Source organism: Talpa europaea (assembly GCF_964194135.1).
Source record: "Talpa europaea genome assembly, chromosome: 12".
Classification (NCBI taxonomy): domain Eukaryota; kingdom Metazoa; phylum Chordata; class Mammalia; order Eulipotyphla; family Talpidae; genus Talpa; species Talpa europaea.
In genome coordinates, this window is record NC_140079.1 from 72165025 (window position 1) to 72181708 (window position 16684).

Below are 16684 nucleotides of genomic sequence, written 5' to 3' on the forward strand. Positions count from 1 at the left end.
CTTCAGTGCCCTGGGGGTCATGCCTGGTCTTCTTCCCAGTTCTGCAGTAAGGGCTTGAGTCCACTCCCTTAAGAGAACTGTGTGCCTCCTAGCCTCCACCAGGTGGCAGCAGACAAACTGCTCCTGATGGATGGGATGGGGACAGTGCCCAGTAAGCCCCCCACTTCTCGCTTAGTTCTTTCTTATGGGTCTTTCTCAGACCCCCCTCTTGTCTCCTTCAGCACCCTCTCTTGGAACCTATGCTGGGAAAAGGATAGCATCCCTCCCTCCTGCTGCCCTCTATCCTCTCCTGCACCTCCTCATCCCCTACTCCCCCGGTTGTCCACTGCCATGATCTACACCAGGCCCTACTGTGAATTGGCTTTACTGTGGCACAGCCCTGCTCCTTACATGTGCTCTCTCCAGGCAGTCCCAAAGTTTAAGGGTGTCAGTCTCAGCTGTGGGGTTGCATTTCAGAGAGGAGCCCCAGGCCCCCTTCTTGCCCAGGATATGGGGGCATACCCTCCCCCTTAGTTGCTGCTGCTTGGCCCTATTAAGCTCAGCCAGGATCTGTGGCCTCAGTTCTACCTTCCCAGTTCTACCCTCCCAGCCTTGGCTCTCCTGCAAGCAACTTTCGGAGAAGGCCTGTATCCTTTGGGCCTGCAGGGGTTTGGCAGAAGTAGACCTCTGTGCCACCCCAGGGAAGGGAACAGCCAGGGGTCCTCCCTGCTTGACCTCACCTTCCAAGAGAGAGTGGCTTAATGCTGAAGCTGCAGGCCTTCCTACTTCTGTTTTGTAAAGCAGTAGCATTGTATATATTAGAAGCTCTGAAAACTACTTGGAGAGCAGCTTTATAAGCTGCTTCAAGCTGTCTGTCAGAAGTTTATTAGTTGAGCATCACATATTGACACACACTAGAAGTTACGTAACTTTATAGAGCTTGTTTGCTAATGGTTCCTTAGTGCCTCCCAGACAGCTCATCTGTCACTCGCCGAGTTGCAAGCACTGACTGGGGGGCTTGTGGCGGCTCACGATGAGCAGCCGAGAACCGCTCACTTAATGATGAGCTCCCAAAGTTACTCTTCTTGTTTGTCTTAAAGAGCCACAGAGCACTGTGCATGCTGGGAAAACACCTTGCAGCCCACCTGGTTGACTGTGTAGCCAGTAGCTCTCAGATAACAGTGTTTCCCTGCCTGCTGAACTAGTGTATCTGGCCTGAAAGGAAGGCCCAGGGGAGATCGGAGGGAGGAGCTGTCATTAGCATGTTGGAATTCGGGGTGGTCTAGTGGTTGTGGAATATTTGCTTTCCTCTCTGCCTCTTTCCCTGTCTCTACACATATTCCCCCTTTCATTTCCAGTCTTGCCTCCCCTTCTTTCTTGTTTTCCTTATGGCCTGTCTATATGTCTTATCTGTTCTGTCTTGTCTTCACTCCTCTGCTCTCACTTACCTGTCTCTGCCTCTCTCTAGTCTTTGATCCATCATTCCACCCCAGTTCTCACCCCTCAGCTCTTCTTCAAATTCAGGGGGGTTTGCAGACTTGCCTCTGAAGGGACAGGTAGTAAATCCTGGAGACAGTGTGGCCACACTGACTTAGTCCCAACTCCTCAGCTCTGCAGCCATGGACACAGGAAAGTGTTACTTGCAAAAGCAGATGGCAAGGCTAGGTTAGGTATGGTTGTAGTTTTCAGTCCCCTGTTCTAGCTCCTCTTCCCAGGACCCCTAGCACCCTGCTGCTGAATGGAGAAACTTCAGGCCTGCCCAGGGCCTAGTCTTAACCTCAGGCAAGAGTGTCCTACGTCCTGCATTTGGCCACCACGTGGCAGACATTCTCTCCGGGTGCAGGGACACTACTCTCCACTGGACCTACCTGTTCCCTGGTTCACTGGATGGGCAGGGGTGGGGTGGGAGTGTGAGGCACACAGTGAGGACACAGGGAATTTAAAAACTCCTCACTTCTTTCCAGAGTCCTTGCATTTCACCCATTTAGCTTAATCGGTTGTTTCTAATGTGGAACACGTTTTGATTCCGGCAAAAACATTTCAGTAAAATAAACTGGAAGCATTGAGATTGGGAGAATCCCAGTAGCCCTTCTCTGGTGAAGTTAGTACCATTTTGCTTGGATTTTATTTATTCCAGTTAATAAAGCGGCTGCAGAAGTTGGTAGCATATGTCATGAATCCTCTTGTCGATGGAGCTATAAATATGCAGCACATGCCACCTTGATTCAACATATCAGCCTGATTTGTTTTTCCAATTTATTTAATTAAAACAGATTATGGTGCTGCTGGCTGCGTGGAGGTTTGTGGAAAATCCCAATTTCAGATTGCAGTGAATCCGAAATAATTTTTGACTTCCAGTTTAGGGAAAGATGGACGATCTAATGCTTCCACCCTCACTTTCCCCCTGTGGCTTCTGTGGGGACGCAGAACAGAACTTTCAGTGTCCTTTCCTTGCGTGGGTGACTTGGCTTTAGGAGGAGCAGCCTTGAACCCTGGGTGTTCACCAGTCAGTCCAGGGTATTTTTCTTACAAATGTATCTATTTGTTGCTTTTATTGGAAGAACTAGGTGATGCTCCTATAAAAAGCCTGATAAAACAAAGTGAGAAGTCTTGAAACAGAGTTAAAAGATCAGCAATGTGTTAGAGAGGAGGGGGAGAAAATACCAGAAACCTAGACACGTGGAGGCCCCTGTATAAGAGCATGACGTCTGAGTGTGCAGGCGTGAGCAAAGGGGGTGCAGCAAGAACCTGCTCGGCATCAGTGGGAGCCCTGCTCCAGAGCTCAGGGCTGACAGCCATGAGAGAGGCCCTTCTGTGTGGTCCCACCTCTACTCCAGACAGAGGCGCCTTTCAGCATACCACAGTGGTGTCTGTTGAGCTGTAGTGCTGTGCCAACTCTTACAATATTTTGTTTAATTCTCATAACATCACTGGGAGGTGGGAATGACATTCCCATTTTACAGATGGTAAATGATGCCTCAAAGGTGCAATAATTAAGCTTGTAGAGATACAACCTACTGAAGTGTGATTGACAAACACAAAATTGTATACATTTAAGGTACACAATGTGATGATTTGATACATGTATACATAGTGAAATCATTATCACAATCCAGCTAATTAACACAGACATCACCTCACATAGTTAACATTCATTTTGGTGAGAACACAAAATCTGCTCTTAGCAGATTTCAAGTATAAAATACGTCATTAACTACAGTCCCCATGCTGTGCTTTAGGTGTCCACGTTCTATTCACTTTCTAACTGGAAGTTTATGCCCTTTGACCAACATCTCTCCATTTCCACCCACCCCCAGCCCCTGTGATAACTACCATTCTACTTTTTGGTCTGTGATTTTTACTTCTTAGATTCCTGTAAGAAAAAAAGATAAAAGCAAAGTGAAGAGTCTTGAAACAGAGAGTTGAGATCTAAGAGACTAGAGTCTACACGTAAGTGAGACCATATGTTACTTGTCTTTCTGTGTCTGGCCTATTTCAGGTAGCATGTCTTCCAGGTTCATCCATATTGTCACAAATGACAGGGTCTGATTTTTTTTTAGGCCCAGTCTTCATTGTGTCTAAATGCTTCCTTTATCAGTTTAATCCATTGACAGTCACTTAGGTTGTTTGCATATCTTGGCTAACATGAATAATGTGGAGTGAACATAGGGGCACAGCTATCTCCAAGTTAGCGATTTTATTTCTTTTGGATTCCCCTAGAAGTGGAACTACTGTATCACATGATAGTTCTATTTTTTAAGATTATTTCACTCTTAGTGTATAGAAATACAGCTTATATTTGTGTGTTGATTTCTATTCTGCAACTTCACTGAATTCATTGATTCGTTTTTATGGTTTTTTGGCAGTCTTTAGGATTTTCTAATATACAAATCATGTCATCAACAAATAGTGACAGTTTTACTTCTTTCTGATTTGCATGCCTTTTATTTCTTTTTCTTGCCTAATTGTTTTGGTTAGTACTGTAATACCATGCTGAAGAAACACAGTGAAAGTGGACATCTTTGTCTTATTCCTGACCTTAGAGGAGCACTTTCAGCTTCTCACTGTTTAATCTGATGTGAGCTGTAGGCTTGTCACATATGGCCCTTAGTATGTTGAAGTACATTCCTTCGGCACTTAATTGTTGAAAGTGTTTGTGAAGGGATCTTGAATTTTGTTAAATGTTATTTCTGCATCTATTGAGATGATCGTATTTTTATCCTCTAGTCTGTTAACGTGGTCTATCATATTGATTGATTTGCATATGTTGAACCATCCCTGCATCCCATGGATTAGTCCCACTGGGTCATGGAGTATGATCCTTTTAACATGCTGTTAAAGTCCATCTTTAACAGTCCATCTAGCCTTCTGCTGAGGATTTTTTGCATCTGTATTCATCAAGGATATTGGCCTGTAACTTTCTTTTCTGTAGTGTCCTTATTTGGCTTTGGTATCAGGGAAACTTTGGCCTCATAAAATGAGTTTTGCAAATGTTCTCTTCCCTGCAATTTTTTGGCGAGCTTAAAAAGGATTGGAATTAATTCTTCTTTAAGTGTTTAGTAAAAATCATCCTTAAAACTATCTGACCCTGGTTATTTTTTTCCATTGGGATATTTTTGATTACACTTTCAATCTCCTTAATCATTATTTTTGTGTGTTCAGAGTTTGTTTCTTTGTAATTCACTTGTTGTGTTGTATTTAGGATTTTTTCCATTTCTTCTGGGTCATCCAGTTTGTTAGTGTATAATTGTTCATAATAGTCTCTTCTGAGCCTTTCTATTTCTGTGGTGTCAGCTCTAATTTCTCCTCTTTCGTTTCTGATTTTATTTGAGTCATCTCTTTTTTTTCTTAGTCTAGCTAGAGGTTTGTCAATTTTGTTTATGTTTCAAAAAAAAAAAACAAACAAACAAACCTAGCTCTTACTTTCATGGATATTTGCTATTTTCACCTGTGGGTGGTTGTCTAAGTCAGTGTTCTACGGGGGCATGAAACCTGAGAGCTCCTGCTCACCACCATTTAGGTCACTCATACGGAAAATTTGGGATTAGTATCTGCTTTTCTGGTTTCAAATTAAACCACTGCAATGATGGGTCTCAAACTCTAGTGCACACCAAACCACTTAGAGCACTTGGAAAAACACATCTTATAGGACCCTCCTCCAGAAGTTCTGTCTCCTTGGTGAGGGAGAGGGACAGTGCCCCAAACAGTATACTATCAACAAGTTCTTAGACAGGGCTGCAGCTCTTGCTGCCAGGCACACACTTTGAGATCCACTGCCCACAGATTCCAGGGCTGCCAAGTAGGATGGACCGCTACCTTGCACAGATCTCCACTGCGGGATGCTCCACTGTGGCCCTCTGAGCAACTTCGTCTGGGAGAGGTACCACCTGCTTCAGTTGCATCAGTGGGTGGGAGCTTTTGTCCTGATAGCCTATCAGTGCCCCCAATACTGGGTTGGCTGCCTGGCCATGTGGGCTGCCTGCCTGCATGTGTGCTCTGTAGCCATGACAAGAATGGCTCATGCTGGCTAGGGCTCTTCTCTGTCCCTCAGGCCACTGCTGACAGGAGGCATGAGTGGGTCTGCTTCTGCCATGTGGAAGGGCCTGTGAGATGACTGACCAGCAATGTCGCTTCCTCCTTTACACTTTGTCACAAACCCACGTGTAAAGCGAGCAGAGAGGCAAGGGACCAGAGACCCTGGTGGGGGTGAGGGTCCTTGCATGGGCTCCAGCCTTTCCACTGTAGGGCACATGGGGAGTCCCTGTGAGTAGTTCCTGTCTGCAGGCCAGTCCTGCAATGGCTCAGGGCTAGATCTTTGGCAGCAGCTTCTTCAAGATAAAAATAGCCCCACTGAGGTCTCATTGCAGCTTCTATCTTGCAAAGATAAAGATAGCACATGGGCCCGGGGCTCGTGTCTGCGCACACGGGGCCTCCCAGGGACCTGGCTGGAAAACAAGCATACCTGGGACAGAAGAGCTGAGGTTTTGCTCTGTGGCTGCAGCAACTCCTTGACCTTATTGTGGACTCTTTTCCTTTCCATGGGCTCTGGGGTCACTCACTGGGGGCTCTGCATCTAAGACTATGTCTTTGCTGTCTACTGTGTGTCCTCACCAGGGACTCTGTGGGTCTTCACCCTCTCCTCTCATCTTCACCTGGACTCTGTGTCCTCCTTTCAGGTGGAGGTTTTCTGGGCTGTGTGATGGTGACAACTCTCCACATCTCGTTTCCCTCATGTGTTGAACATGCTGCCTTTTCTGGAACACTTGCCCTGTGTTTCAGACCCTTTGGAACAGGCCCACTATTCTCTCTTGTGTCTCCTCCGTGAGTCGCTTCCCAGTCAGCTCCACCCTTATCCACCTGTCTAGATCCCTGAAGGGACCAGCCAGGCTGAGATGTAATCATGAGAGTCCTTGACAGCCCATGGCCCTTGGGCTTGTTGTTTCTGGTCACTGCCCTCAAGGGGCATCTGTCTGCAGTTGGTAGAAATCAATGAAATGTGTTTCCTTTGGGAGGGAACTTCTTGGGCATCTGCTGTGTACCAGATGTTTCCTCCAGTGACCAGGTGGGTGGAATGGCATCATGCTTGTTTTTTTGGTTACAGTAACTCCCAGTGAGGTGAGCTGCTTGCTCTGGTTTGCGATTGCTGGCTTGTGCTGCTCAGCTTTCACTGGTGGTTTTCACTGCTCAGCTTTTCACTGCAATTGCTGCCAGCTTAGCTCTGAACTGGACATGGGGTTTCGGAAAAGTGGCTCCCTTCCTCTTCCGTCTCTGTCCTCTGTGAAAGCCCAACTGCTCTGACAGGAGTGCATGTCTCCCTCCCTTTTAACATGGGAACCCTGCTGCTATCCCCATGTGGCCCCTGTGGGATCACAGACCTGCCAGTCTGCTCTTTCCTTTCCCAGGTCTCCTTCAATCTTGTGCTTCTTGATGGGTGGGGATGTGGCTAGCCATGTCTGGATGAACCCAAATGAAGGTGACTGGTCCTGTGGGCAGGGTTCTGTGCTGCCCTTTTCCTTAGTTTTGTGACAGAAGGCATGGAATTCTAGTGCTGCTATGGGGTCTTCCTTCCCACCACTGCACTCTGGGAAATCCTCTGCAATGCCTTCTTGTCCACAGACCCTGCACCTTGTATAGCTCTCATGCCTGGTAAGCCAGAACTGGAGGGCATATTAGCTTCCTAGGGCTGCTGTAACAAATGACCACAAGTCAGGGGCATTTGAACAACAAAAATTTGCTGTAAGTTCTGGAGGCCAGAAATGTGAGGTTAGGGTGCAGCTTCCTTCTGAGGCTGTGAGGGGGGCTATTCCTGGTGTCCTGGTAGTATCTGGTCACCACAGCAGTTCTGGGCATTCCTGGGCTAGTGGCTGTAGCTCTCCCATCCTGCTTCTGTCGTCACATGACCTTTTCCTTGGGTCTCTGTCTCAGATTTCCCTTGGCCTGTCTCTTATAAGGATACTTGTTATTGAATTGAAGGGCCAGTATAAATCCAGGATGAGACCATCTTGAGATTCTTGATTACATCTACAAAGAACCCATTACCAAACACGGTCCCCTTCATAGGTTCTGGAATTAAGATCACCTGTCTTTAGGGGACACAGTTCAACCCAGCCCATCCAGGGAAGAAGGTATGATTCCCTGGTGGTCAGAGTCATGTCAGGGAAAGCAGTAGAGGAGGTCTGCTGTGACTGGACGGAGCCTCACTCTGTAGCGAGGAATCTTGTCCCATCACTTTCTGGTCTGGCAAGGTTTAGAAATGTGCTCAGAGTGGGGGCTTGGCTTCTAGCATAAGGTTCCTATGCAAAGAACAAAACAATGGGCCAGAGTTCTGGAAATAGCCGCTGGCTGGTGCTGCCGCCTGTCTTGCTGTGGGTGTGGCCCGCACATGGTGTTGTGGGGTGGTTCTCCAGTCTGACCATCTTCTGACTGCTGCTTTTCTTTATCCCCAAGTTCTGTGTGCCGTCCCAGTGGGCCTAAGTGGTCTAAATGAACTCTAAGAGATCCGGTTGTGTGGGGGCGTCTGGGTCCTTGACCTTTGATGATATTACTAGTGACATGAGTCTGAGCAAGCCAGGTTTCCCACTCAAATTCCTTTACAGTTAGAATTCCTTACAAACCAAAAGCCAGACCCCTTGGGGACATCCCAGTCCTCTCTAGAAGCCAGAACAGGGCTCCTTGCTGTGGTGAATCTGGCTTTGCTCAGTGTCTAGATGGGGTGATAGTCGCAGTGCTGTTAGTGAGTGTGGTAAGAAGTAGCAGAATAGTGATAGTGCCTAGGACCTGAGCTGCAACATGCATCAACCCCCCACATTAACACGTGAACCCCACCAGCCTCTGCCTCAGTCGTGGGCCCAGTTTCCTACTGTGGATATTTTTCTGGGTAGAAATTATATAACTTTCACAAATTCTCAAGGAAGAATTCTCACTTGATTAAAAAAATGAAGAATATTTGATTTTATATTTGAAAAAACTGAAGTCCATACAGGCCTTCAGCTTTGGCATAGGAGGGTCATTTGAAGCATTTGGGCAAGTAGATTGGTTGTTTTTCCCAACTTACTGAGAGAGAGAGAGAGAGAGAGAGAGAGAGAGAGAGAGAGAGAGAGAGAGAGAGTGAGTGTGTGAGATTTCACTTTGTCCTAACTTTGAAGTGAGCCAATCTCACCCCCCCAGCCATAGTACCTGCACCCCAGGCACAGACATCAAGGCCCCTGCCTCTTGGCACAGAACTGACCTCTCCTGGTGTTACTTTGTTGATGGGAAGAGGCTAGGGCCCATTCTCAGAGCTTTGTTCTTCCTTATCTGTAAATATAAATTTTTTATGATCAACTTTATTGAAATATGATTTATACACAGTAAAATCCCTCAGCTTGCAATGAGCCTGTTGCTCTGTCTTGTCCAAAAGCAGATGTTCGATTGTTTCTAGACTCACAGGAATTCCTCCCTTGAGAGGCTCCCCCAGTGCCCCGCTGGGAGCCCCTATGCCCCTCCAAGTGTAGGAGCTTGATGAATTCTCTAGGGAACCATTGCCTGAGCTGCTCAGGGCCCTGGCGTCCCGGCGTGTCTTTGCTGTAGAGGTGTGTTCCTGTGTCTTTTGACCCTGGTGTCTGTTGTGAAGGGTAGGTGAGAGGAGACGTGTCTGTGTTCTCTAGGTGTCCTTCCTTCCTGGTCTCGGTAGCTCTGAGTTCTTCCCTTTCCAGGCCTGGGCAGCGGGGTGGGGTGTGGGTTCGCCCTGAATCCCATGAAGAAGACCTCTGCCTTTTTCCTGTCTCCTCTCCTGTCATGTTCACATCCCCCAGGAACCCCACCCACTTTGCTTGCTGGCTTCGACTTCCCATCCAGGACCCTCTTATACTCTATCTCAGACCCTGAGGGCTGTCATGGACCTTCCATCTGCACTTCCTGCTAGGGGCGATGTGACAGGTGCATCATTTTCAATGATGGTTGGCTTCTAGATCTTAGGAACTTCCTTTTATGTAGCAGAAATGTCTCTCCCTAATTTGCCCTCCAGAATACTAGAGAGTGTGTGTGTATCCTACATTTTCATTGCAGTATAACACACACACACACAGACACACACAGACACACTGAGAGTGCAGGTGTGATGAATTAACAGCAGTTGCTTCTCTGCCACCATCACCCATATGGGGCACTAAAACCTACCCTGATTCTCTGTCTTTATACCTAACTCCACAGTTGCTTCCAAGAGGTGGGTTTGGGGGTGGGACTTTGCATTCTGTTGTTTTTGGCTGCCCCTCAGTACCTCCAGACTGTGGAAAGATGGATTCCTTTCCCACAGGCAGATGCTGGGGCTCTCACCCTGCCAGCTCCTGCTTTCCAGATCCCAGGGACCCCTGCTCAGCGGGAGTGGAGTGGCAGGGCTAGGCATGGTCCTTTAGGTCCCAAGGGAGAAGACCCACTGACAAGCTTTCTGTCTTGTCTTAAAGGTTCAACTGTCACAGGCCTTGGAGGAGTTGGGAGGACAGAAGCAAAGAGCGGACATGGTAAGTTCCTGTGGCTTTGTGGCCTTTACAGATGAAGGGAAGCCAGCATTTGGGATGCCTTAGCTCTGGGCAGCTGGCAGAAGTTCTAGTCTCCACCAGGACAAGGACTTACCCTGTAGCTGGGAACGTGCAGGTCCCTTGATTGTCATGGTCCTTCCAGTCAGAAATGCAGTTGGAAATAGAAAGGGACCTCCTAAGCCCACAGAGGACACCAGTGAGTGTGGTTTTCCAGGGAGCAAAGTCCTGGCTGAGTCCAGAGAGGGAGGTATTTTATATGGTAGTGTTAGGGCCTGTAAGTTCCAGGCTGCTTTGCTAGAGGTTGGCACCCAGAGAAGTGGCCTTTGCTCATAGTGATCCTCATAGTGATAAGCATATAGTGATGTATACCTTGTTTTTATGCTTCTGGAATGTTCCAGTAAAGACAGGAACAGTGGTGGTATTGGAAGGATCTGATGGTTGCTGGAGGGGGCACTTCTGGACAGAGACGGGGGCTGGAGAGTGAGACTACACAGGCAGGCTGGGGGCTGGAGAGAGAATAGGGTTTGTTCTACAGCCTGGAGAGAACCTTTAAAGATAAACTGAGGCACATGAACAGTTTAGAGAGTCATTTGAGCAAAAATCCCTTCAAATCAGGCAACATCCAATCTAGCAGATAGGAAAGAGCTGTGAGGATTTGCACAGAATGAAAGACTATTTTTATAGGCAGAAGGGAGTGGGAACAAGAAAGTTATACTAGACAGAAAGACAGATCAGTTCTTACAAGTTTACTTCCTTAGGGGACCCTGGGGTTATCTGTTGCTGATCAGGTGGTTCCTCATTGAACGCTTTAAGGTTACATTTCTGGGAGAACTTCAAGTAAATAAGTTAGAGTCTCTGTTTGGCGACACAAAACTTAGCGTGAATGACTCCTATTTTGACCTTGTTTTTTAATAGTAGGAAGTGGATCTTCTGGGGGCTGGTGGTTATCTGGTGCTGTCCAAGTGCCCAACTGAGGTTCATGGTTGTGAACTAAAGGCACAGCTAGTCAGTAATTTGTGTCTGCAGTGCCCAGATGCCTGCTGTGGGTACAGAACAGGTGGTTAATTGGGCTAGAGAAGGGCCTGTAAGTTCCAGGCTACTTTGCCAGAGGCAAGGGGGAGCAGGCCAGGGGTGAGTGCAGTACGAACTGTTTTCATGTTTGTGCCTGGTATACTAGCCATATAATGTGGGGCAACCAGTGGGTGTCTCTCCCAAGGGGCTAAGTTCCCTGGATTATTGATTACTGCCCAGTGGGATCACCTTTATGTTGTTTACCGGGCACCTGAGACTCAGTAGAGCCTTCTGCCCTTGCCCAGAGAGTTTGGAGTACTCCAGGGAGAGACTCAGATGTAGTATGCCTATGCCCAGGAGCCCATGCACCTGGAAGAGCTCTGTCAGCTTTGAAGTCTGGCACTCACATATGCCATGGCAGTGAGGAGCCATCACTTTAGTCTGCAACCGTCTGGAGCAGCAGTCAAGCTTACCTGCTATTTCCAGACCCACAGAGTGTCAATGCTTCCTGACACAGAGTGTCTTGCTTCTGAGCTGTCCAGACTCTTTAAAACAAGGGGCATACTGCTTGTTGACTTTGGAGGAGCCAAAGTGGGCTGGGGTTTTCTTAGAAAACTGGTGCATTCATCTGAAGACACCCTGGGAGTACCCCGATGTTCTGTGTGTCAACACGCATCACTTCCTCCGCATTGGCCTGAATTGAAACATGCCCAAGGGCCTTATTTCCATAATGTACACAGACAGGAAGAATTAGAGATGAGATTGTGCTGAGCATGCCTAACCTACAACCCTAGAGGTGAGTGGGATGCACACTGCCTGCAGCCTTCCCAAGCCGCACTCTGCACTTTGGCCCTGGGAGCCAGGAAGCAGGGGAACTAAGCCTCCACCTTGCCCCTGGGGGTTGTGGAAAGAAGAGACTGCTAATCTAGGCCTTTTTGGGAGCACTGAGACCCCAGAATTCTCTGATTAAGGTTGCAGAGGCCAACCCCTGTCTTAGAGAGGAGTGTAGGAAGGTTGACCTTTGTTCTTTCTTGTTTGGCCCTTGTCATTCTGCTCCTGTGTGGAGCACCAGAAATTTCAGGATATTGATGCTGGTCCCTCCTCTATACCAGTTCAGTTAGATTCTGGGGACTAGGCCTGGTATTGTTTCATTGTTCCCCAGGCCATTCTGAGGTTGCAGGGCCATCACTCCTGAGCACATGGAGCTCTGGGTGTGGTGTACGCTATCCCTGTGGAACTGACCCCACGAAACAGGTAGGAGCAGAGGGAGTGGCTCTCGGCAGCCACCACAGTAGTGATGGCCCGGTTGCACACAAACAGGGTAGGGTGCTGTGGAAGCTTCTTCAGACCTTTTTCTGGTTCCAGGTGATTTCTGGTTCTGATTTCTGGTTCTGGTTCCAGTTGTCTCACACAAGTTTTACTTTCTGCCTTTGGTTGTTTAATTATTAGCATATTTCCCTTCTTTCTTCTCCTTCCCAGGTAAAGGGGAAGTGAGAAGTGGCAGTGCCCCAGGCTCTGTTAAGAGCCAGTGAATCGGTTTCCCCCCGCCCAATGCTCCTTGAGTTCTGGGGGTGCTACATCCCAAGGAGACATGGCCCAGGAGGGCCCAGAGGGAAGTGGACTCCCTCCTTCTCACCTTCTCGCTGGGGTTGCTGGTGAAATGTCGTTTCTGCTCTGCTGTGAACCCGCACTGGTGGAGGACTGAGGGGGAAGAGAGGGACCAGAGCTGGCAGTGCTGCTGACAGCTGCAGGTCTGGCTCTGTGGTCCTCCTACCCATTTTGGTGGCTCCCTCTAGCCCTAGAAATCTAGGGGCACTGGGTGGCTTTCTCTTCCAACCTGAACTGGACCCTCTCCCTCTGCAAAGCATGGGGCAGCTGGCTCCTGAGTGTATCCCAATCCTGGTTCTGCCCAACTCCCTGTCTAGCCCGTGGGCCATCGCTCCCAGCTGCAGCTGCCTCTCCTGCTGTTTGCTGTCCCAAAGTTAGCTCACTGTTTAGGAAAGGAGAGAGAGAAATTTAAACATCTTTAGCTAATTGCAGATGACAAGACAAAGACAGTTTGACTTTATGTTATTAATTAGCAAAGCCATTCTAATTAGTAAGCATAAGTACAGTTCATTATTTTTTTCTTTAACTGCAATTACTATCACAAGGAAAGATGTCCCAGGCCATAGTTCTATTATTAACATACCTCACCCTAATTAGATATGGCCAGCAGTGACTGGAGGAAGGAGGTTTTTTTTTTAATTATTATTATAACTGTAAAAATCCTCTAATATTTTATGTGCTTCAGAGAGGGAGACATCTTACTTTCTGATTTAAGATGAATTGCACCCCTCATGACTCTGTAATTAAACTATGGTCTTCCTTGAGTCCCACCTTCCCTTTAGAGTTCCTGCTACTTCTGTCCTGGTCTGTGGGGATCTGTGGCACAGGGCTGTGAAACCAGCCAAGAGTGGAAGGCAGTGCTTTGTGCCGCCCAGTGACAGTGCTTCAGAGATTGACTCGCCTGCCTTTCAACTATGCAGCAGGGTCCCCTGTTCTGCCCCAGAAGGACGAGTTCTGGAGGCCAATCTCTTGGAATGTGCAGGCCCTGGCCCTCCTCTGGCCTCTCACATTTGGAGGCCCCAGCCTTGGTGTGGCTCAGTGGGCAGTGGATCCCAAGATACTGGCGAAAGCCAGTTGTGAACTCTGCAAGGGGCTACGCTAATTTCTGCCATTCCTAGTGCAGAGTTGAGGGCCAGGAACTCATCAGAGTCATGAGCTCTCCTTGTTCAGGACTGTGGTCCTCATCCATCTGCGTCCCCTGCCTGTGTTCTGTTCTTATCACAGGCTGCCAGTGTGGCCAGCTGCTTTCCAGCAAATTATTAAAGGAATGTCTAGTTCTGCAACTCTTAGTGTATTCTGACCCATCTGGCCAGCATTAGGCACTGGACTGGAAGGCCCCAACCACTGAAGAACTTGGACCTTGGTGGGTTTGTTGGTCAGACTCCTAGAAAGAGGTAACCCTCACATTCACAGGAGTGGCTTCCTCAGAGGATGGTGGCAGTTTTAGATAGTGGTCACCATGTTCACTTATATGTCCCGCAGCCCACACAGTACAGTGTCTGACTCTGTTTCTCAGTGTAGCAGCCATCATGATCCAAGAAGGCCAACAGGGCCCAGAGTGCCAGGCAGGTTCTCAGTGCCTTGTTCTCTACCCCTGACACCAGAGGGGGCAGCCAGGCGAGGCCCCTTGGAACTATTGCAGAATGGTTGGGTTGTGGGGGCATATGTGGCCCAACAGGGTGTTATGGGGCTTGGTTTGCACTGGATTTGGGGGTCTTTGCCTCTTGAGGAGGCAGTATCTTTAGCTTTCTCTCCCATGCTTGCTGGTTTTCTCCTCTGAGGCCTATTGAGTTGGTGTGGTCCATCCTATGTGCATCTTAGACCTCTTTCTGCCCACCTCCCTGCCCTGGCCACTCTTCCATATTTAAGTGCTACCCAGTAGTCTCATGGCATCTGCAGCCTGTCCGCCTGCTTCCTCAGAGGCAGCCCCGGGAGGAGACTAACCTTTATACAGAACAGTCCACGGCTTGGTTGGCTGGGCTAGATGGCTGTGATGGCTCATCTAGATCAACACATGTATCCTGGTCACCTTGAGGTGTCCAGTTCCTGGCCCTGAACTGAAATGAATGAACAAAGCAGGAACATTACTTTCCGCACAGCCCTCTGTGGGCTGGCTTGGCTGCCAAGTGCCCCAGGTGATGATGATGATGTGCTAGTTTGTTCAACACGCACAAACCCCGTTGGCTCCCAGCGGTGCTCTTCGTTAAGCCATGCAGACATCTGCCACCCTACCAGGTGTGCACCCAAAGTCACAGCTGGGATTCCAGTGAATTCTAGCTCCAGCCACTTTGCTGTCACCACCACACAACTCTTCCTGAGTCTCCAGGATGCTGGAATGTGTGGGTCTCTCCTCTCTGTCTGTTACTGTGTTAAAACTCTCCTGTGAACTTCTTTACAGATGAGGACTCCAGGCTGCAAGGAGAGTCAGCGAGTCCCTGGAGAGGCTACTGTCAGAGCTCGAACCTGACAGTCTTGGTCCTCCTGCCCTTTTCTTGGCTGCCCAGAGCCCCTGTGGAGTGCTGGCCCCGCAAGACCAGTGCCTGGAGGCAGCTCAGCTACAGCTAAGAAGCCATTTTTAGGGATGTAGGGAGAATGGTTTAATGAGGCATATTTGGAACTTACTGTTACGTTTACCTGGGGTGGATTGGGCCAGGAAATTGGCCCAACTGGAATTGCTGCCTCAGAGAGCAAATTGAGTCCCCAGAATTGCTTCAGGACAGAGGACTGACTGGCTAGGGGTTGTGGAGCTGGTTTCCAGCCCTTTGCCCTAGAAAATTGGGCACTAAGAGACTCACATATCTGTGCTCTGAGCCCATGTGTGGGGGTCCTGATCATGACTGTCTCCAGAGTCTGAAAAACGGTCTCATCTCCCCTGGCCTCTCCACCTCTGAGCCTCTGTTCCAGCTCTTCCATCCTGGATAGGCAAAGCCCTCACATTTGAGTCCCTCCTCCTTGAGGAGAGAAACACTAATTTCTCAGAAGCCTTGCAGGACAGAATGTGCTCATGTGTTTGAGAAGATCCACAGTGTCAGCAGAGCATGGGGGGAACAGGACCTCCAGCCTGCTGTTTCTCTGCAGTGGATGCTGGTGGTCTCCCTGGGCTTCCACCAGCAAGTGCCCATATCTGAGGATGGGACTCCTTCCCAGGGAGTGTGGAGTCACAGACTGGACGGGGCAGCTTCAGATGCCTCTGTGTCTGAGGTAACCGTGGCCTTCATCGTGTTAGGCCTCAGGTGGAGATTTTAATGACTGGCCCCTTTCCCAATCTGTACACCCAGTCTCTTTAGTTTTACCCATTTTGCAAAGATCTAATAATAATATGCTAGTGATTTAATTTGGTACCTTGTAAGGATCCATCTGCATTTTTAGAAACAGTAGCCTGAGTAGGTGGTTTCTTAGTCCAGAAAAAGAATTTCTAAGGCTGTAACTTCTGGCACCTTGATTGCAGAAGATATTTGGATTCCCTTCCGAGAACACTTATGTTTGTCTTTTTTCTGTACTACTGCAGCATAGTAAAAGTTACCATTGCCTCATAATGTGTTTGATATCTGATATGGCATGGCCTTTTTATGACTTCCTTTTTCAGAATCTTCTTAGATATTCTTTTATTCTCTCTCCAGGGTAAATTTTGGAATTAGCTTCTCATGTTTTATGTAGAAATTCTAGTGGAATTGCCTGGCATATATAGATCAATGTGGAAAGGGGACTTTGCAGTGTTGAGTCTCCCATTCGTAGTGTGGGTGCTCTCTACAGTTTGTCTTTTCTTACATCCTGCGCTTAAGTTTGGCCATTTTCTTCTAGCAAATCTTGCACATTTCTTGTTAGGTTTACTCCTGAGTGTTTTCTAATTTGAGTGACTTGCACATTGCTTTTTTTTTTTTTTTTTTTTGGTATGGGGACATTCTTTTTTTAATATTAATTTTTTTTATTTTTTACATTGTTCATTTTTAAACAATATTTGCTTCCCCCCACCCCCTCAGGTGTAGTCCCCATAGAGTTTCCTTCACCAGTGCACGTGTGCACCATCACCTCAGTCCCCTGTGCTTCTCCCTCCCTCCCTCTGATCCCTC

The 16684-nt window shown here is 48.1% G+C and overlaps 1 protein-coding gene across 1 annotated transcript in view; it reads left to right on the top strand.

Moving 5' to 3' along the window:
* Window positions 1–16684, top strand: part of MAD1L1 (mitotic arrest deficient 1 like 1) — a gene marked incomplete at both ends in the record, with an annotated part of 349706 nt that overhangs the window by 191747 nt on the left and 141275 nt on the right. Inside the window, one exon of the mRNA XM_084250129.1 lies at window positions 9921–9977. Coding sequence (XP_084106255.1) covers window positions 9921–9977 — 57 coding nt within the window. The remainder of the gene's footprint in view (window positions 1–9920; window positions 9978–16684) is intronic.